Genomic DNA, 23,581 nt, shown 5'->3' with positions numbered 1-23,581 from the left:
CCAATTTCAAATAGGAAACAATGGGACAGGATTCTGCGTCGAATGCAACTTGTTGCGAGCAAATCGGTTGAGGATAAGTGTCCGAAAATGAGGTGACATTTTTACGCGATTTTTCGTATGAATTTGTATTTTGGCCATAACTTTTGATCCCATGATTCGATCTGGCCAATTTCAAATAGGAAACAATGGGACAGGATTCTGCGTCGAATGCAATTTGTTGCGAGCAAATCGGTTGAGGATAAGTGCCCGAAAAATGAGTGACATTTTTTACGCGATTTTTGCGTATGATTTTGTATTTTGGCCATAACTTTCGATCCCATAGTTCGATCTGGCCAATTTCAAATAGGAATTAATGGGACAGGATTCTGCGTCGAATGCAATTTGTTGCGAGCAAATCGGTTGAGGATAAGTGCCCGAAAAATGAGTGACATTTTTTACGCGATTTTTTGTATGATTTTGTATTTTGGCCATAACTTTCGATCCCATAGTTCGATCTGGCCAATTTCAAATAGGAAACAATGAGACAGGATTCTGCGTCGAATGCAATTTGTTGCGAGTAAATCGGTTGAGGATAAGTGCCCGAGAAATGAGTGACATTTTTTACGCGATTTTTTCGTATGATTTTGTATTTTGGCCATAACTTTCGATCCCATAGTTCGATCTGGCCAATTTCAAATAGGAAACAATGGGACAGGATTCTGCGTCGAATGCAACTTGAGGCGAGCAAATCGGTTGAGGATAAGTGCCCGAAAAATGAGTGACATTTTTTACGCGATTTTTTCGTAGGATTTTGTATTTTGGCCATAACTTTCGATCCCATAGTTCGATCTGGCCAATTTCAAATAGGAAACAATGGGACAGGATTCTGCGTCGAATGCAACTTGTTGCGAGCAAATCGGTTGAGGATAAGTGCCCGAAAAATGAGTGACATTTTTTACGCGATTTTTTCGTATGATTTTGTATTTTGGCCATAACTTTTGATCCCATAGTTCGATCTGGCCAATTTCAAATAGGAAACAATGGGACAGGATTCTGCGTCGAATGCAATTTGTTGCGAGCAAATCGGTTGAGGATAAGTGCCCGAAAAATGAGTGACATTTTTTACGCGATTTTTGCGTATGATTTTGTATTTTGGCCATAACTTTCGATCTCATAGTTCGATCTGGCCAATTTCAAATAGGAAACAATGGGACAGTATTCTGCGTCGAATGCAACTTGTTGCGAGCAAATCGGTTGAGGATAAGTGTCCGAAAAATGAGTGACATTTTTACGCGATTTTTTCATATGAATTTGTATTTTGGCCATAACTTTTGATCCCATAGTTCGATCTGGCCAATTTCAAATAGGAAACAATGGGACAGGATTCTGCGTCGAATGCAATTTGTTGCGAGCAAATCGGTTGAGGATAAGTGCCCGAAAAATGAGTGACATTTTTTACGCGATTTTTGCGTATGATTTTGTATTTTGGCCATAACTTTCGATCCCATAGTTCGATCTGGCCAATTTCAAATAGGAATCAATGGGACAGGATTTTGCGTCGAATGCAACTTGTTGCGAGCAAATCGGTTGAGGATAAGTGTTCGAAAAATGAGTGACATTTTTTACGCGATTTTTTCATATGAATTTGTATTTTGGCCATAACTCTCGATCCCATAGTTCGATCTAGCAAATTTCAAATAGGAAACAATGGGACAGGATTCTGCGTCGAATGCAATTTGTTGCAAGCAAATCGGTTGAGGATAAGTGCCCGAAAAATGAGTGACATTTTGTTGAGTAGTTTTGCGCACACACACACACACATACACACACACATACACACACACACACACACACACATACACACAGACATCACCTCAATTCGTCGAACTGAGTCGATTGGTATATAACACTATGGGTCTCCGGGCCTTCTATAAAAAGTTTGTTTTTGGAGCGATCATATAGCCTTTACCGTATACTTAGTATACGAGAAAGGCAAAAAGGTTTTAGCTCTAAAAAGTAATGAAAAAAATATTTTCAAGGTTGTTGCCAAAATCGGGAAGAAAATGTTGCCAAAAACGGGTGTTGCCAAAATCGGGATGGGACATCCTAATGTCCATGAACATGAGATCCAAAACCGAACGAAAAAACTTCATTGAGTTGGAGTTGTAGGAAATTGTAGCCTTCCACTTCACCTTTGTTGTCCGAGAAAGGTGAAAATTGGAAAAGGAAGTGGAAGTTTAGGTTAATCGAGACATTGATGAATACAAAACGTATAAAACAAATATTGGGTTTATGCATTTTGTGCCTGGTGGGACGCAAACAATAATGGGATTCATACATACATAGAAACAGCTGTTAGAGTTATTTTGATTATCCGGAAAGCAATGAATCTGGTTCACTATCAAAAGCGAAAAAAACATGTTCTCGTATACTATACTTAACAATTATCTCAAGTCTCAGAAGCAGAATATGTTCTCATATTTACGTGCTCCTTGACCTTTATATTGGTAATTCAAAAGAGTGCAGCCTAATAGGTTTTCGTAGAAACCAGTGCACTGTTGTGTCAGTGCCATCCACCGAGCAATATACACGAACAATCCACTCTCTGAGAGAGTTTTTTCTAGCTTACTTCACTTCCAGATTTATATCCGACATCAATAATTATAACTTTCATTCCGATATGGTAAACGACCCATAATCAATACATTTATCATACCTCCCGTATAACACTAACGATGGCTTTTTACGACAAGCCATAAACGGCTTTATCCCCCTTGGAAAGCAGGTTCCGATGCATAATTCATGTCCGAGAGCTTATTTATGTGTCCTATAATTACAATCAACAGCCACCGCACCGCACCATCATCAACCATTGATTGGCGCGGCATCAGAATACTCACCGCCCTGGGACTCGGGAACATCACCCGGCAGAACTGGTTTGCCCGCGTCGGCCCAATACGCCCACGTGATTCGGAACATTCCGCACGACTCGCCAGTACAGCGCACCGTCGGGTCACATCCGCTGGACGCGTCACAGATGCAGCGCAGGCACACCTCGGTCACCGGGTTCTCCAGAACTGGAAGGCAAAGGAACGAAGGAATGCGATTGTAATACACTGACGATATGCTTAATCCTCTTGGAATCTGTGCGCTTAATCCTAACTAATTATGCATACCAATAACAGTAAAGACGTGGGTATGAGGCGTTCATGTGACTGTTCGATTAATTGAGAATGCAAACAGTACTTGCATATTTTATAACACAGAACGGTGATGCAATATAATTGGATAAATGCTGTCATCAAGTCGTAGGCAATATGTAGGTAAATGACTCTAAGAACATATAAACAAATGAAACACCCGTTCGCCCTATAAAAAATTTAAACGATTAGGTACTAATAGATTTTCATAAGAAAACTAGTTACCCAGCAGACGTTGCCCTACACAGTAGGCGAAAATGGGCGTTGTGAACTGCCTGTGCAAAGTTTCCATAAGAATCTTAATTTTATATTTCACGATTTACTAATTTTTACTCTTGAATACTCTTAAGATATTGGCAGCTGTAGTGGTAGCAATGAGGTTATTTAAAAAAATTAAAAATATTAAGAAAATAACCTCATTTGCATAGAAATTGGATTGGATTTAGATCAAATTTGGATTGAATTGGGATTGCATTTGGATTGGATTAAGTTTGAAATATACTCAAATATGATTTTTATTTGGATTTAGTTAGTTTTAGTTTAGTTTAGTTTGTATTTGCATTGAAACTGTACTGGATTTGGATTAAATTTGGATTGGATTCGAATTGGATTTGGATTGGAGTTGGACTTGGTTTGTATTCGATTTGGACGATTTGGAGTAAATTAGATTTGTATTTATATGGATTGGATTCAGATAAAATTAAAACAGATTTGAAAGGATTTGGTTGTGATTGAATTAGGATTTACAACATGGTTAGCCTAACCAGTGATCGTTTCCAAATTATCCATAGGGATTCTATGAGCCTGGCAAGCTCGTGAATTCGGATTCTCATGTTTAGTGTGGAAATGTTTTCAATAATTAGGCTTGTCCATGAATTAATCTGAGTATCTGGATATGAATCGTAACTGATTCGTACTTAGTCGAAAGGATTTAGATCGAATTCGGATTGAGCTGATTGCATTCGAATATAAAATTGATTTAGGATTGGACGTGGAATAGATTTGTATTCAACTTGAAATTGAATTTAAACTGAATTCGGATATTGTTTGAACTGAATTAAGGATTGATTTTGGAATTGTTTGATCGCGATCTTTTGTATTTTAATGTATTTAGTATTGATTTACGATTGAGATGGATATGGATGGTAACTTAGCCTTAGCCTAGTTTTGGTTGAATTTGAAATTGCCCGAGCAGCACACACGTGACATAGAGGGTTCTGCAACCTATATACAACTGAATTTAGCTACATTTGAGTTGCAGCAACAAAATCGGTTCAACTTGTGCTACTAGGGTGATTAAGATTGCATGTGGACTGGATTTGTATTGTAATTAGATTGGATTAAGATTGAATTAAGCCGAACTTAGTTGTAGTTTTAGTTTAATTTGAATTGGAATATATACCGCAGGAGGTCTGAATAAAGATAAAGATAGCTCTCTGGTAAAGAAATATAATAAGAAGACTCCGGTGGTGGAAGACGGAAGTCTAAGAATAAAGACAGCCCAACGAAGATAGACCTGTTCTGAAATGAGTTTAGAATTAGATTTTAAATATGGTTCTTATCGAAATCAGGCAAAGATTTGATATGGAGACATATGTGTGGATTCCAAATAGAGTATTGTATTCGGTTTTTATATTCTTTTAAAAATTATTGTACCACTATTTGAGTTGGAAAACAAAATCATTTTGATTAGAAGCGACTTACAAACGAATTTAATAACTCTCTTAGATATCGAATACATGTGATACTTTGCACTGGATTCAGATTAGATAAGGATTGGATTGGAATTAGACATGGATTGGGTTTGATTGGTTTTGGAATGGACTTGGAATAGAGAGGGATTTGGTGTGCATGGATTTGGATTGGATTAGATTTGAATTGGATTGCATTGGATCTGGGTTGGATTCAAATTGGAGTTGGATTGAATTTGAATTGGATTGTATTTAGATTGCATTGAACGTGGAATAGATAAGAATTTTATTGTATCTGGAATGGATTTGGATTGTATTTGCATTGAAATCGGATCCAATATAATTCTATTTAAGTTGGAGTAGATTGGATTTAAAGTGGATTAAATTGGAATTGTAAATTGGAATCGGTTTGAAAAGAATTTGTATTTGGACTGTAATTGCAGTGAAATCGAATTGGATTTTCATTAGATTAGATTTGGATTCGAATTGAATGGATGTGGACTGGATTTGAAATAGATCTGGATTGGATTTGGATTGGATTTGGATTAGATTTGGATTGGACTTGGGTTGGATTTGGATTGAATTTAAATTGGAGTTGAATTGGATTTGAATTAGATTTGGATTTGCATTGAATATGGAATGGATTTATTTTGCATTTGGGATTGGAGTTAAATTTAATTTGAATTTGATTTGGATTTGCATTGCATGTGGATTGGATTTGGATTGAACTCCAATTGGATATGGATTGGATTTGGAGTGGAGTTGGACCAATTTTGGATTTGGATTGGAATTGTATTGAATTTGCAATGAAATTGGATTGGATTTAGATCAAATTTGGATTGAATTGGGATAGCATTTGGATTGGATTAAATTTGAAATATACTCAAATATGATTTTTATTTGGATTGGATTTAGTTTGTATTTGCATTGAAACTGTACTGGATTTGGATTAAATTTGGATTGGATTCGAATTGGATTTGGATTGGAGTTGGACTTGATTTGTATTCGATTTGGACTGGATTGGATTTTGGATGTGAATAGGATTTTGAATGGATTTGGTTTAGATTGAATTTGGATTAGATTTGTATTGAATTCCTATTGGATTAGAATTGGACTTGGATTGAGGTTGGACTAGATTAGATTCAAATTGCATTTGGATTGGATTGAATTTGCAATAGATTTGAATTGGATTGGATGTGGTTTGAATTGTGATTGAATTTAGATTGGATTTGGATTGGATTTGGATAAGATTAGATTGTATTTGAATTGAATTTGGATTTGAATTGTATTGGAATTGTATTGAATTTTGATTGGATGTGATTTGAATTGAATTTGGATTGCATCTGGGTTGGATATGGATTGAATTTTTGAATTTGTATTGGATTTGGGTTGTGTTTCAATTGGATTTGGATTGGATATAAATTAGATTTGGCTTGGATTTGGATTTGTATTGGATTTGGATTGGATGTGGATTAGATTTCGATTGGATTTGGATTAGATTTGGATTGGATTTGGATTAGATTTGGATTGGATCTGGATTGGATTTGGATTGGATTCGGATTGGATTTGGATTGGATTTGGATTGGATTTGGATTGGATTTGGATTAGATTTGGATTGGATTTGTTGGTTGGATTGATTTGGATTGGTTTGGATTGGTTTGGATTGGTTTGGATTGGTTTGGATTGGTTTGGATTGGTTTGGATTGGTTTTGGATTGGTTTGGATTGGTTTGGATTGGTTTGGATTGGTTTGGATTGGTTTGGATTGGTTTGGATTGGTTTGGATTGGTTTGGATTGGTTTGGATTGGTTTGGATTGGTTTGGATTGGATTGGTTTTGGATTGGATTTGGATTGGTTTGGATTGGTTTGGATTGGTTTGGATTGATTGGTTTGGATTGGTTTGGATTGATTTGGTTTGGATTGGTTTGGATTGGGTTTGGATTGGATTTGGATTGGTTTTGGATTGGATTTGGATTGGATTTGGATTGGATTTGGATTGGATTTGGATTGGATTTGGATTGGATTTGGATTGGATTTGGATTGGATTTGGATTGGATTTGGATTGGATTTGATTGGATTGGGTTTGGATATGATTTGCATTAGATTGAATTTTGATTGGGTTTGGATATGATTTGTATTAGATTGAATTTGATTTAATTTGATTAAGATTTGGATTGGAATTGGATTGGATTAGATTTGGATTGGATTTGGATTTTATCCGGATTTGACTTTGAATAGATTTGTAATTGGATTGTATTTAATTTGAATTGTATTTGGACTGAATTTCGATTTGAGTTGGAATGATATTTGATTTGTATTAGATTAGCGTTGATCTGTTGGTTTGGATTTTGAATAGGCTTTGAATAAATGAAGGTATTCTATCGCAATAAGAATACCAATTGAATAAATAATAAAAAAAAAATTAAATCCCATGTTGTACAATGTTGGATGCTGAAAACGTTTGAAAATGAAATACTAATAAGTTGGATCCTGAAGATCCTAAAAAAAAAAATAACATAGAAATAATATTTAAATGTACATTAGACAACACTGTCACATCTTAGAGAGTACAGGTGAGCGGGATTGTAGTGGTAGCAATGAGGTTATTTAAAAAAATTAAAAATATTAAGAAAATAAAAATTAAGCAAAATTCAATATTATTTTAATGTTATACATCTTTTCATATCACAAATTCTTGAACATGCGATGTAACCAAGTTATGAAAGCTCAGTGCGTATTGCTGACAATTCGCCAAAATGTAGGCAATTATATTGCAACTAATGAACTTGAAGGCATTAATGGTAAGACATGGCAACAAGGTATGAATGGCACGAATGGAGTGTTAACTCATCACTAGTGGACCATGTCTCATATGTCCATAGATATGAGTAAAACAGGCAAGAATGTTTCGAATTTTTGGCCGATGTGTTGGAACGCATCGAAGGTGGGACGTACACCTGGGCGGAGACTACCATAGCGTAGTGCCCATTCCTGGACCAGGACCTACAGGAGTAGGTCCAAGCGGCGGAGGACCTACAGGAGTAGGTCCGTGTTCCCGGTGGCATTGGTAGGCAGCGGGTAAGCGGGTGGCACCGCCCCTGCTGGTCGAAATGTCGCCGGAGGTAGCAGTTCCCGATGACGAATAAGTCAGAGAGCGGGTAGAACTGCTCTCTACTTAATTTGTCGTTCGGAGGTAGCAGCATTAGCAGCTTTGGTTGGTCTGGTCGCGACAGCAGCGATAGCAGATGTATATTCTTCTCAAGCTTTCGAATTGTAATTACTTTTATTATAAATTCGAGAATGATGGAAGTATTTTTTCGGACGGCACTTTTAGAAAACGCGCTCGAATACTTAAGTTGCGAGCTAGGATGCTGTCTCATTAAGTTATTAGGTTGTATATTAAGTAAGAACCAAATTTGCCAAATTGTAGCATCAATCAAAATTTATAAAACAGTTTGAGAACCGTTATTTGGAAGTATACCTACATAGTACCATCATGCTCAAAAGTGGGTTAAACGGGATTTGACAATCCTGTTTAACCTGATTCCATAGTTCTTTTTCGGTTTGTCCTCGTTCGAATCGAGAAGCTGATTAAAATTCTAGACATGCAAAAAATACAGGATAGCCGCTTTTTAGTCAAACAGGTTCAGTCGTATCGAAGTCAGATCACGTACGGTAAACATAATATAAAGGAATTTCTACAAGGAGCTCAAGATATTGACATGTGTCACATAAATCGTTTTGGATGACTGATTTGTGTGCTTTGTGTCCGGTGCATCAGTAATCCAGAACTTTGCTAATTCAGATTGTTCACGTTAAATTCGCCTTCACGAAGCCACGCTGCTGCCATCTGGTTTTACATTTTTTTAAACTTAAACTAAACTTAAACTAATTTATACTAAGGGTACAAGAACCTAATCGTAGCAATAGAAGATTGCAACGATTTTTGTCTAAAATTGGAAATTATTTTGTAGGATATTTGTTGTAATGTTTCAATATATATTAGAAATTCTATGAAGTTCCATATCACGGTACTATATCACGGAGCCAACTTCAGAATCATTTTCAAAATTTTATTTTGATTCCTCTGAAGTCCCTTCTTTCTGGTATTGCAGTAACTCTCAACTTATGTGAGAAAATTATAAGCTGAGTTTTGGAAGCGTTCGGTGAAATTTTCCATTTTTGTGGTAAGTGGAGAAAATATCCAAACTTTTTGCAATCTTTGTAATCTCTTTAACTGAAAGGCCCGTCCCAAGTAACAATTTCCCTGCTTCTTGGATTTATTTAATTCTTATAGCGGATTTATCATAGCATTCCCCACAGCCTGTTGCTCAGTTTTATTGTCAACCTTATTGCTATCAATAAATCTCTTATAAGTATGCTGGAAAAGCTTCAAACGTCAAATGCCTATTAACCTTCTGTCTGTGCTAAAAAAAACTTACGTTGTGTGTGCTCTGGGGTCAAATTGACCCCAAATTGAAATTGCTATAACTTTTTTAATGTTTGGCCAATTTTGGATTTTTGGGGCTGTTTCGAAAGATAATTTAATCATCTTTCAGGTCGTTACCAAAGATTGACTATTGGTGGGCGGGTACATGGCGGGGAGGGGTTTTAGTGAACAAGAGTATAAAAACAGTGATTTTTCATGATTATTTTTCTTATATCCGTAAATCCTACCCATTTTGAACTGCACCTTTTTTAAAAAGGCTATGCAGGAAGGCATGTGCTTTGGCATGAGGCGTTGATAAGTTTAGAACTCGGCCGCCAGGTGGTGGTATATATAAATTCATTATTTTAGACTACTCAAGATATTCCGATATATAGAATTCTCCTCAGTGTAAATATTCTTATCGCACAAATTTAAAAATGGGAAGAAGTGCTCATTATATTGAGCACCGCTTTGTAGTGCTAGACATCCTGAACAATGTACCCTTTTTTACGAAAACCCCTGCCCGCGATGTACCCGCCCATCTATAGTCAATCTTTTGTAACGACCTGAAAGATGATTAAATTATCTTTCGAAACAGCCCCAAAAATCCAAAATTGGCCAAACATTAAAAAAGTTATAGCAATTTCAATTTGGGGTCAATTTGACTCCAGAGCACAGACAACGTAAGTTTTTTGAAGAAAGTACACTGTAGCGCATATTTTCAAGATTTTTCAAGCGAATTTGCACCTAGGAGACAGATCTCGGCGAGTTTTACCAAACTACCAAAAATTAGGAGAATCGGTTGAAAACTAAAAAAATGGCAGCCACTCAAAGTGGCCTGCGGTCATATTGACCCCAGAGCACAGACAAAAGGTTAATCTTATGAGCAGCTCTACGGTAGTGATAAAGAGCGTGATAAACCATTTTTTCAAAGCTCGATAAAAGCTACAATTTTTGGTCGTAATGTGGTCAAATGGATTACCCCAAAAAGAATATTTGCATTGCAAAGTGCTTATGGCGGTGTTAAATAAGAGCAACATTTTCCAGATAGAAATTTGAGATGGCCATGTTGGAAATGGATAAGCATTTTTAGTCAATGCAATTTATCCCTGAAATTCATTATTGAACAATGTTTCCACCGCGTAAAACCCTTTTTTTGCTATTGACATGCATAACAAATATATTACGGTGAAAGATCAATTGATTCAATTGAGATTTGCAATATTGTTGTTATGATTATTGCTAAATAAATCTCCAGAACTACATTATTTTGAGGGCGCGTGGCGTTCAATCTTATTTTTTCACTAGCTTTCACCATGAAATTTAACGCGCACCTCATTTGGATAGAAGTGAATTAAAAAACAATCCTGAAAGAAATTTTTTTTATAGTCATCCTCATCATGATTGTCATCAACAATTTATTATTTATTTTGTTATCATTTTGCAGCAAACTTTTGTTTCCCTTTTTACAAGCAACATTTTTGATAGCGGCCGCAGCCAAATTCCCTTTTTTTGCGAGTGGTTTAAAAAGGATTTCTAAATACTCTTATAATAGGTTTATAGTGGTTATCTAGAGAGGACCACTTGGCCATATCTTACTCTTATAGTGGTCATCACAAGGTTGTCATGCAATAGCAGGTTTTATTGTTAGATCTTTTTATTTTATCTTGAAAACCATTCCTGGAGCGAAATAAAACTTAAAATGTCACTTGGGGTGTCATCTGCAAACAAATATTTTTGACACCCTGGTGGTAAATCAAGTCAGAAGTAAAAATGTTATACAATATGGGACCCAGTATGCTGCCCTGGGAAACACCAGCTCTTACAGGTAATCTATCAGATTTCGAATTCTGATGATTACCTGCAGTGAGCGATCTGATAAATAATTTTGGATCAGTATAATAATGTGCAGAGGAAAATTAAAATTCATCAATTTTACAATCAAACCTTCATGCCAAACACTGTCAAATGCTTTCTCTATATCAAGAAGAGCAACTCCAGTCGAATATCCTTCAGATTTGTTGAGCCGAATTAAATTCGTAACTCTTAATAATTGATGAATGGTTAAATGTCCATGGCGAAAACCAAATTGCTCACCAGCAAAAATAGAATTGTCATTAATATGAACCATCATTCTATTTAAAATAATCTTTACAAACAGTTTGCTTATTAAAGAAGACAAACTGATTGGGCGATAACTAGAAGCCTCAACTTTGGCGTTTTTCCATTTATCTGGGAAGTATGCCAATTGAAAACAAAACCAAAAAGGATAAAGAGCTCTCAGGAAGTTTTTTGATAAGTGTGTAGAAAATACCATCATCACCCGGGGCTTTCATACTTCATCCAAATTAGTTCCTAACGATGGGTCAAAACATTCTCTTGATTGAGACCTAGACCAAAATTATGGGCACTCTCGAACTGCTGAGCAAGTTTTGAGCCTTTTCGCCATTTGTTAATAAAATTTTATTTCCCTCTTTAAGTGCTGGAATTGGCTTTTGAGTGACAATGATATGGAAATGCTAATATCATCTTCCAAACTTGGACGTACATGTTCATGATAGCATTAGAGGCGAAAGTATAGAATTGATAGTTCCGTTAGGATACGGCAGGCATAAAGAATGTTTTTATAGAAGTCGATTTGAAAGCGAGCGGAGGGCAATATTTGTGATGGCACATATCACACGACCTTCCTTCTGCCTTCATACGGGAGCTTGGTATCGAGAGGAATATCAACATCAAAATTCCTATCGATATACGTTTTATATAAATCCCAATCAGCTCTATGATAATTAAAAGTAGAGCTGGTTGGATTGTTAATGGCTTCCTGTGAGATTTCAAACGTCACAGGAAGGTGATCAGAGTCAAAGTCAGCATGAGTTACCAATTGGCCACACAGCTGACTTGAATCCGTTAAAACTAAATCAATTGCAGAAGAATTTCGACTGGAGGAAAAACAAGTTGGTCCATTGGGATATTGAATAGTATAATATCCCGCAGAACAATCTTCGAATAAAATTTTACCATTGGAATTGCATTTGAGCATTATTCCATGAACGGTGTTTGGCATTGAAGTCACCAATTATGAAAAATTTGGATTTGTTGCGAGTTAGAATTTGAAGATCAGCTCTCAACAAATTCCTTTGCGGCTCATTGCACTGGAAAGGCAGCAATAAAAGAGAATTGTCCAAAATTTGTTTCGACAGAAACTCCCAAGGTTTCGAAAACTTTGGTTTCAAACGAAGAATATAATTTATGTTTGATACGTCTATTAATGACAATGGCGACCCCACCACAGGCGCTGTCAAGACGATCATTTCGGGAAACAAAATAATTTGGATCTCTTTTGATGAAAAGACCAGGTTTTAAATATGTTTCAGTTATAATGGCAATGTGCACATTATGAACTGATAGGAAGTTGAATAATTCATCTTCCTTACCTTTTAAACAGCGGGCATTCCAATTTAAAATTTTCAAAGAGTTATTTGGATTAAAACGAAGTCCAATAACATTTTTTTTAGTAAATTTGATACCAACCTGAACAGCTTCAGTTCTGGTATTTTGCTCCGATCCGATTGGAATTTCCCGTCATCAATTTTGCACGGGAAATCAAAACTTTTTTGCGTGCAGGGCATTCCCAGAAATTTGATTTATGATTGCCCCCACAATTGGCACATTTAAATTTATTGGAATCTTCTCTCACAGGACAGACGTCCTAGGCGTGAGAGGTTCCACCACAAATCATGCATTTAGCATCCATGTGACAATGTTTGGTTCCATGACCCCACTTTTGGCACTTACGGCACTGAGTAGGGTTTTGGAAATTTCCCCCAGGCCTGTGGAAATGTTCCCATGTAACACGGATATGGGACATAATAGTGCTGTCCAATGAGCAGCTCGAAGTAGCTCGAAGTTGTTCCCGTCCTGCTCGTTCTTTATTGTCAACAAATGGGCATGAGCAGGACAGGAAGAAACTTCGAGCTACTTCAAGCTCTCATTGGACAGCACTATTATTTAGTTCATTTTTTGTTAAAGTGAACTAAATAAAATTCTTGAGAAATACCCCTCTGGGAAGTACCAAAGCGAGATTTCTTTTTCAACTTAATTACTTGCACTGGAGGAAATCCAAGTAATTGAAAAATTTCAATTTTAATCTCATCCAGTGATTTGTCATCACTGGGGAGACCTTTCGCGACGACTTTGAACAATCGCTCAGTTTTGTCGTCGTATGTGAAGCATTTATGGCGCTTCTCAGTTAAATACTGAAGAAGACGTTTGCGATCGTCTAAGGATCCCGGCAAAACACGGCAGTCACACTTCCTGGCAATCTGAAATGAAACCTTGATCCCCTGATGGTTACTCAAAATCTCATTCCGAAAGCCAGAAACCTCGGCAACAGATAGCACAATTGGCGGAATCCTTTGCTTTTTCGCATGGTTCGAATCACCTGGGCTAGAGGTAGATTCGATTTGCTCAATTTCGTCATGAATCAAATCGAACTGATTGCTCAGTTCGATAGGAGAAGAATTATTTTGAGCTTCCTTCTATTTTTTCAGCGCTTTGGCAGGACGGTCTTGAAACCTTGTTTCTTAGAAGGAAGTGGAGAATTCAGAGATTCCCCCTTCCTCTTGTTTTTATTAATGCTTATTGCTGAGCGTGGAGACGTGACCTTTTAAGAGGTTTTTGCAGGATTACCACCGCTTGTCGGAACCTTACTTCCGCAAACGGGTCCAACCTAATACGAAGGTACGGGTCCTTGCAAAGATCGTAACGGGTACAGTATCTTTGTGGGTGGGTACAAATAGCGCTAAGAAGCACTGTTGAAATTAAAATAGCTTCGGGTAGTATTAAAAACTTCCTTCCGCAAAGAGAGAAAAGAACCTCACAGCACGAAAGCACGATGCGGTCTTATGCAAATTTCTCTAAATTTCATCACACTATGGTGTGAAAAAGAAGGATCAAACATAAATCCTTCAAAGGCCACATTTGCGTTTACAGGTACCTAGAAGAAATAATTTATTTTTCCTTTTAAATTGAAAGGAGAAGATTTGAAGCTTTCAAACTCAGTCAAGCATCTTGTAATTAGACTTGGCAGTAAGCTGAATTGGAACTTACATCTTACATCAAGCAAAGTTACAAATGCTTTATGGATAAGTAAGGCGACGTTCGGTAAACAGTGCCAAAGCCAAAAATGATTCAATGGATTAATACGGCGATTGTGAAACCCAGTATACCATATACCACTTTAATTTGGTGGATGGTTCAGAAAAAGTTGTATAATATATAAAACTTCAAAGATTAGCTACTCTTTCAATAACTGGTGCAATGAGAAGCATGCGCTGGTTCAAAGCTGAACAATCAAGTTGGCGCAGCCGTGACTGGCCCAGGAATAAATATCTCGATTTCCATGGGCAAGTGGCCAACTGTCTTCCAAGCTGAAGTTCAGCCTATTCTTGAATGCTCTAATTTATGCTTACGCCAAAATTACATGGCCAGTGGAGATATAACAGCTTCCACACAGATATTCTTACCCTCCCCCTTCATACGGGAGTTTGGCAGAAGGAAGGTTGTGCGATATGTGCCATCACAAATATTGCCCTCTGCTCGATTTCAAATCGACTTCTATAAAAACATTCTCCATGCCTGCCGTGTATGCCAATGCACAGTGTGCAAATTCGAGCCAAAAAACGGACGCAATTCAACCACGGTATGTCCACGGATTTTGCTAATGCATATGTTCACATCAATCGAAAAGACAGGGAAAACCTTGACCTGTGTTATGGAAATATCATAATAGGCCTCCCATATATTTTTGAACAGGGATAAGTGTCTCATTTTGTCTAATACCCCCTATAAAATGCTTCAGATGATACGCATTTAAGATTCGAGGAGATCATCAAATAAGTTACTGTAAGTTACGGAATTCAGGACCATCAAATAGTGTTATCCTCGGACAATTCACTGGGAATATGTTTAGTGTCTCTTTTTGTCTGATGCCCCCTATAATTTAAAAATATTTTCAAAAGTATAACATCAAATTAATTTTCATTTTTGGAAAATGTACTAAGATCCTTGAAGACTATTGTAGGTATATCAAAAGGCTATTCCTTTTTTGCATGGTCCCTTCAGTGTCTAATTTTGTCCAATATCCCTTATACGTTGAACCGTTTTTATTCAATTTATCAGAACACACAAATTGAAAGCTCGGGAAAATTTTGTGAAAATCGGCGAATTATCTGGACAATGAAATGTGACTTTTCCTAGGGGATTGAATAGTGTCTGATTTTGCCAAATAGTTTAATGAAATGTTAAAATCAGCTAGAGCAAATCAATTAATAACTCTGAAAATTATATTAGCATCCTTGCTTACTTAGTGAACATATTAAAGAAAGTTTTTTTTTCTTTTTTAGAGTGCATCGTCCAGTGTCTCATAATATGCAAGGATCTTGATATAGTTTTGCCTTTCTCGTTTTTTAAGTTATTTAAGTTATTTAAGTTTTTTAAGTTATTTATTAATGTGATGTACTATATATTGGAACTTCATTTAAATATAGGGGATATTGATCTAAATCAGACATTACCCAGCTCCCTGTTAATTAGCTAAGGCCTTATTTTAACTCTTATAAGGTATACGTCTGACGGTAGGGGTAAAAATTAACTGAAAAATTGAATATCTCTGGCGTTTCTGAGCCGATTTGTATAATTTTTTCTCAGAAGAACCGGATAGGTTTCTTGATTATGACAAGTGACTTAAAATTAGGATTGGCCACTTGGTCCCGGAGTTATTCCGGATTGTAGTGGGGTAGTTTTTTTTCCTGGTGGGTATTGCCGACTGAAACTTTAGTCTATGCTGTTAAAATGACCTAATACTGTGATTGGTTAACTCTGGAATGTATATTGGACATGTTCTGCCCGTGATGGAACTTTTTCTAACCATTCTAGGGATTATTCGCCCTTCCGGAACCGGCTATAAGGGATCTATATCCCGTGATGGCCAATTTGGAAAGTAAATTCCAAATATGACTTGCGACACATCATATGTCATAATTTTGTGATGAGCTTGAAAATGCCCTCCAGGAATTGATATGGCCAAACCTGGCCACATTGACATGGTCCTAGGGCACCCGGAATCCGGTCCCGGTGGACCATTTTTGCAAAAATTCCAAATATGACTTGCGACACATCATATGTCATAATTTTGTGATCAGGAGCTTGAAAATGACCTCCAGGAATTGATATGGCCAAACCTGGCCACATTGACATGGTCCTAGGGCACCCGGAATCCGGTCCCGGTGGACCAGTTTTGCAAAAATTCCAAATATGACTTGCGACACATCACATGTCATAATTTTGCGATCAGGAGCTTGAAAATGACCTCCAGGAATTGATATGGCCAAACCTGGCCACATTGACATGGTCCTAGGGCACCCGAAATCCGGTCCCGGTGGACCACTTTTGCAAAAATTTCAAATATGACTTGCGACACATCACATGTCATAATTTTGCGATCAGGAGCTTGAAAATGACCTCCAGGAATTGATATGGCCAAACCTGGCCACATTGACATGGTCCTAGGGCACCCGGAATCCGGTCCCGGTGGACCATTTTTGCAAAAATTCCAAATATGACTTGCGACACATCACATGTCATAATTTTGCGATCAGGAGCTTGAAAATGACCTCCAGGAATTGATATGGCCAAACCTGGCCACATTGACATGGTCCTAGGGCACCCGAAATCCGGTCCCGGTGGACCACTTTTGCAAAAATTTCAAATATGACTTGCGACACATCACATGTCATAATTTTGCGATCAGGAGCTTGAAAATGACCTCCAGGAATTGATATGGCCAAACCTGGCCACATTGACATGGTCCTAGGGCACCCGGAATCCGTCCCCGGTGGACCACATCATATGTCATAATTTTGCAGTCAAGAGCTTGAAAATGACCTCCTGTAATTGATATGGCCTGACCTGACCACATTGACATGGTCCTAGGGCACCCGGAATTCGGTCCCGGTGGACCATTTTTGCGAACTTTCCAAATATGGCTTGCGACACATCATATGTCATAATTTTGCGATCAGGAGCTTGAAAATGACCCCCAGGAATTTATATGGCCAAACCTGGCCACATTGACATGGTCCTAGGGCACCCGGAATCCGGTCCCGGTGGACCATTTTTGCAAAAATTCCAAATATGACTTGCGACACATCACATGTCATAATTTTGCGATCAGGAGCTTGAAAATGCCCTCCAGGAATTGATATGGCCAAACCTGGCCACATTGACATGGTCCTAGGGCACCCGGAATCCGGTCCCGGTGGACCATTTTTGCAAAAATTCCAAATATGACTTGCGACACATCATATGTCATAATTTTGCGATCAGGAGCTCGAAAATTACCTCCTGTAATTGATATGGCCTGACCTGACCACATTGTCATGGTCCTAGGGCATTCGGAATCTGGTCCCGGTAGACCACTTTTGCGAAAATTCCAAATATGGCTTGCGACACATCACATGTCATAATTTTGCGATCAGGAGCTCGAGAGTGAATTGATATGGAATTGATATGGCCAAACCTGGCCACATTGACATGGTCCTAGGGCACCCGGAATCCGGTCCCGATGGACCACTTTCGCGAAAATTCCAAATAAGGCATGCGACACATCATATGTCATAATTTTGCGATCAGGAGCTCAAAAATGACCTCCAGGAATTGATATGGCCAAACCTGGCCACATTGACATGGTCCTAGGGCACCCGGAATCCGGTCCCGGTGGACCACTTTTACGAAAATCCCAAATATGGCTTGCGATACATCATATGAAATAATTTTGCGATCAGGAGCTCAACAGTGACCTCCGGGAATATGGTCTAAGCTGGCCACATTGTCATGGCCTTAGGGCATCCGGAATCTGGTCCCGGTGGACCACTTTTGCAAAAATTCCAAATATGGCTTGCGACACATCATATGAAATAATTTTGCGATCAGGAACTCGAAAGTGACCTCCAAGAATTGATATGGTCTAACCCGGCCACATTGTCATGGTCCAGAGGCATCCGGAATCCAGTCCCGGTGGACCAATTTTGCGGAGGTTCCAAATATGACTTGCGACAGATCCTATGTTATAATTTTACGATCAGGAGCTCAAAAGGAACCTCCGGGAATTGCTATGGTCTACCCTGGCCACATTGACATGGTCCTAGGGCACCCGGAATCCGGTCGCGGTGGACCACTTTTACGAAAATTTCAAATATGGCTTGCGACATAATATGAAATCATTTTGCGATCAGGAGCTCAAAAATGACCTCCGGGAATTGATATGGTCTAACCTGGCCACATTGTCATGGTCCTAGGGCATCCGGAATCTGGTCCCGGTGGACCACTTTTGCGAAAATTTCAATTATGGTTTGCGACACATCATCTGTCATAATTTTGCGATCAGAAGCTCCAGAGTGACCTCCAAGAATTGATATGGCCAAACCTGGCCACAATGACATGGTCTAAAGGCATCCGGAATCCAGTCCCGGTGGACCAATTTTGCGGAGGTTCAAAATATGACTTGCGACAGATCCTATGTTATTATTTTGTGATCAGGATCTTGAAAGTGATTTCCAGAAAGTGATGTGGTCTAACCTGGCCACATTAACATGGTCCTATAGCATTCAGACTCCGGTCTCGGTTTACCACTTTTGCGAAAATTCCAAATATGACTTGCGAATTATAACAGAACATCTTGAAATTAGAATGACATTTGCAAAAAATACAAATATGACTTTCGATCATTGATATGACTCTCCAAACCACATTGCAATGGGTTTCAACCCAAAATTTCCCTAGACCGGACCGAAAATTAAGAATTGGTTTTCCTCTTAGATCATATCAATTCCTGGAGGTCACTTTCGAGCTCCTGATAGCAAAATGTTGAAACTTTCGCAAAATTGATCCACCGGGACCGGATTTCGGATGCCCTAGGACCATGACAATGCGGCCAGGTTTGGCCATATCAATTCCTGGATATCACTCTCCTGATCGCAATATTATGACATATGATGTGTCGCAAGTCATATTTGGAATTTTCGCAAAAGTGGTCCACCGGAACCGGATTCCGGGTGCGCTATGACCATGTCAATGTGGCCAGGTTTGGCCATATCAATTCCTGGAGGTCATTTTTTAGCTCCTGATCGCAAAATTGTGACATATGATGTGTCGCAAGCCATATTTGGAATTTTCGCAAAAGTGGTCCACCGGTACTAGATTCCGGGTGCCCTAGGACCATGTCAATGTGGCCAGGTTAGGCCATATCAATTCCTGGAGGCCATTTTCGAGCTCCTGATCGCAAAATTATGACATATGATGTGTCGCAAGTCATGTTTGGAATTTTCGCAAAACTGGTCCACCGGGACCGGATTCCAGGTGCCCTAGGACCATGGCCAAGTTTGGCCATATCAATTCCCGGAGGTCACTGTTGAGCTCCTGATCGCAAAATTATTTCATATGATGTGTCGCAAGCCATGTTTGTAATTTTCGCAAAAGTGGTCCGCCGGGACCGGATTCCGAGTGCCCTAGGACCATGTCAATATGGTCAGGTCAGGCCATATCAATTACAGGAGGTCACTCTCGAGCTCATGATCGCAAAATTATGACATATGATATGTCGCAAGCCATATTTGGAATTTTCGCAAAAGTGGTCCACCGGGTCCGGATTCCGGGTGCCCTAGGACCATGTCAATGTGGCCAGGTTTGGCCATAATAATTCCTGGAGGTCATTTTCGAGCTCCTGATCGCAAAATTATGACATATGATGTGTCGCAAGCCATATTTGGAATTTACTTTCCAAATTGGCCATCACGGGATATAGATCCCTTATAGCCGGTTCCGAAAGGGCGAATAATCCCTAGAATGGTTAGAAAAAGTTCCATCACGGGCTGAACATGTCCAATATACATTCCAGAGTTAACCAATCACAGTATTAGGTCATTTTAACAGCATAGACTAAAGTTTCAGTCGGCAATACCCACCAGGAAAAAAAACTACCCCACTACAATCCGGAATTACTCCGGGACCAAGCGACCAATCCTAATTTTAAGTCACTTGTCATAATCTAGAAACCTATCCGGTTCTTCTGAGAAAAAATTATACAAATCGGCTCAGAAACGCCAGAGATATTCAATTTTTCAGTTAATTTTTACCCCTACCGTCAGACGTATACCTTATAAGGGTTAACCCTTATTGTGATTTGCTAAAATTAGCACAATTCATTAAATTCTCTCGAACTTTAATTGATGTTTTTGTGCATTAAAAGAATTTCACTGTATAGGGGGTATTAGACAGAACGAGACACTGGACGATGCACTCTAAAAAAGAAAAAAAAACTTCTCTTTAATATGTCCACTAAGTAAGCAAGAATGCTAATATAATTTTCAGAGTTATTAATTGATTTGCTCTAGCTGATTTTAAATTTTCATTAAACTATAGGGGATATTTGGCAAAATCATACACTATTCAACCCCCTAGGAAAAGTCACATTTCATTGTCCAGATAATTCGCCGATTTTCACAAAATTTTCCCGAGCTTTCAATTTGTGTGTTCTGATAAATTGAATAAAAACGGTTCAACGTATAAGGGATATTGGACAAAATTAGACACTGAAGGAACCATGCAAAAAAAAGGAATAGGCTTTTGATATACCTACAATAGTCTTCAAGGATCTTAGTACATTTTCCTAAAATTAAAATTAATTTGATGTTATACTTTTGAAAATATTTTTAAATTATAGGGGGCATCAGACAAAAAGAGACACTAAACATATTCCCAGTGAATTGTCCGAGGATAATACTATTTGATCGTCCTGAATTCCGTAACTGACACTAACTCATTTGATGATCTCCTCGAATCTTAAATGTGTATCATCTGAAGCATTTTATAGGGGGTATTAGACAAAATGAGACACTTATCCGTGTTCAAAAATATATGGGAGGCCTATTATGATATTTCCATAACACAGGTCAAGGTTTTCCCTGTCTTTTCGATTGATGTGAACATATGCATTAGCAAAATCCTCTCTTTGTAGGGGAAATTGGACAAAATAGGACACTTCCAGTATTCTAACGGCAAAGGGGTCGGCACCATCAGATTCTTTGGATTTTTGTGATTTTTTTAAGGTAATCTCCAGATATGTACATATCGTGGTTGAATTGCGTCCGTTTTTTGGCTCGAATTTGCACACTGTGCAATGGTTGTATGCCTACGTGAGAAGGAGTATAAATTATACTGTATAATACATTCTTAATTCCACTCCAAGTTTCAATCTCAATAAATCCTGTTGGGGAAAACCCCCAACTTATACAAAATTATCTTGTCATATATTTTATTAAACATCACAATATGTAGGGGAAAAATACGGCTTTGGCAGGTTTTGCTCTATTATTGGCAGGGGGTTTTTGTCGACTAAATTTTATGAAATATCAGTCATAAAAAAAACCCTGATAATAATAGAACAAAACCTGCCAAAGCCGTCATTCCCCCTACATCTTTCAACGCAACATGATTAACAGTCACATTTTGATACCGAGTACGATTTTGCACATTTTCGTCTTTATAACCCCTTAAGCCCAGGAAAAGTACCACAAGTACCGTAGGCTGGAATCTGCTAAGCTAACATGTTAGACATCACGGCTCGAAGAACGCATGGATCATACGTTCCTCAACTTTTTGTCAGTCGGAAGATTATAAATTTCTGCAAGAAGTAGGAGATACATTGTATGAATGATTGCGGAAGATAATCCTTCCAAAGAATACCGTTAAACAGTGGATTCACGAAAAAACGAGTATTAATCTGCAGTCAACATTGCTGTTTACCACTGCACCCTGACCTTCATATACATTCACCAGCTAAAACAAATCTATTGAGTGAGAATGGTCTAATTGGTATACCATAAGATTATTGTTGCAGTAGACAAAATATCTTGAGCTTAAATAATATTAACTATTGCTGAAAAACTTCATACTTTTCTAAAATACTGACAATACTTATTATATTTTTATATCAATAAAGTTGATCTTGATAAATAATTGTCAAATAATCCTATAACTATGGGCATTTTCGTGTAGTGTTTAACCCCAACTAGTGAACCCTTAACTAAAAAGCATTCAAAATAAAGATATGTACCGTCGTGCGGGGCTTCTTTTGATTCCGGGGGCTACTTTGGATTTTTAATTTTTTGAAAAATCTAAACGTAAAAAATACCAAATTTGTAACAGAAAGTTGCCGTCCAACTATCAACAAGACACCCGATTGGTGATAATGACAATTTTATAGTAATTTTCGTTATAATTCTTGTTTTAAAATGTCCAAAGTAGCCCCTTATTTTTCAAAAGAAGCCCCGCACGACGGTACCCCAATTAGAGAATGGCTACTGCATTCCATTTGATTCCACCAGTTGATTATAACTTCATAGGTACGTGATTCGCCCTCAACAATGAGGCTGTCTTCAGCGTCTCGTATTTCACTCAACTTGTCTTGTAATGACTAATGTTTTATACATAGTAGGTTTATTTAATTCGATGTCCATCTATATTCCCACTTTTGGTATTACTGTTAGTCGATCAACACTTCGCTAAGGATACTATGCGTTAGGTGCGTCTTAGACCACTCTACCCTACGTCCATATTCAACAGAAACCCCCGCCGGGCAGCTATACCGGTAATCACGAGGCTGATCGCAAATCCCACGATAGGAAAAAAAAAATCGCGATCGTTACTCACCGAGGTGCGACACATCAGCATTCACCAGCGCAATCAGCGCAACCAAAACGCCGGCAAAACAAACGGATGTCTTGAGATTCATCGTCAGACGATAGAATATTTATGAATCACACTTTTTAATATATGATTGTTATTATTGTAATACGCTAACAATCGTTTCGCGGCACACAACTCACACCGTCCAAACAAAACAGCAATGAAACCGGACCGATCGGTTCAAAATGATCTTCACGACTGACTGAATCGCTGGATGTGCGATCGTTATTAGGGTGCAGACCAGTCCAGCCAGAGGGAACTTAACGCTATCAAAATAGCCACAACACGAACGCGCAGTGAATGGATTATGGGCGCGATCATTCTGCGACAGCACTCGCAAGAGTGAATCCGGCTGCTGATGTCATGTGTTTTGTTCATTAATGTTCCTGGTCGGTCCTTCTACGATCAGGTTGATCACTCTTTGTTCTTAATAAATATTGATAACTACGTATCTACTAATATGGAATAAGACGCCC

The 23,581-nt window shown here is 38.2% G+C and overlaps 1 protein-coding gene across 1 annotated transcript in view; it reads right to left on the bottom strand.

Moving 5' to 3' along the window:
* LOC134222842 (lysozyme-like) overlaps window positions 1–23,326 on the bottom strand; it is a 180,901-nt gene extending 157,575 nt beyond the window's left edge. The window contains exons 1-2 of the mRNA XM_062701993.1: window positions 23,070–23,326; window positions 2,880–3,056 (exon numbers count right to left, since the gene is read on the bottom strand). Of these exons, the coding sequence (XP_062557977.1) occupies window positions 2,880–3,056; window positions 23,070–23,151 (259 nt within the window). The 5' untranslated portion in view covers window positions 23,152–23,326. The remainder of the gene's footprint in view (window positions 1–2,879; window positions 3,057–23,069) is intronic.
* Between the last annotated feature and the right edge of the window lie 255 nt (window positions 23,327–23,581).

Source organism: Armigeres subalbatus, chromosome 3, assembly GCF_024139115.2.
Source record: "Armigeres subalbatus isolate Guangzhou_Male chromosome 3, GZ_Asu_2, whole genome shotgun sequence".
Lineage (NCBI taxonomy): Eukaryota > Metazoa > Arthropoda > Insecta > Diptera > Culicidae > Armigeres > Armigeres subalbatus.
Note: the sequence above shows the minus strand (reverse complement) of the source record. Positions and strands in the feature narration are given on the sequence as shown.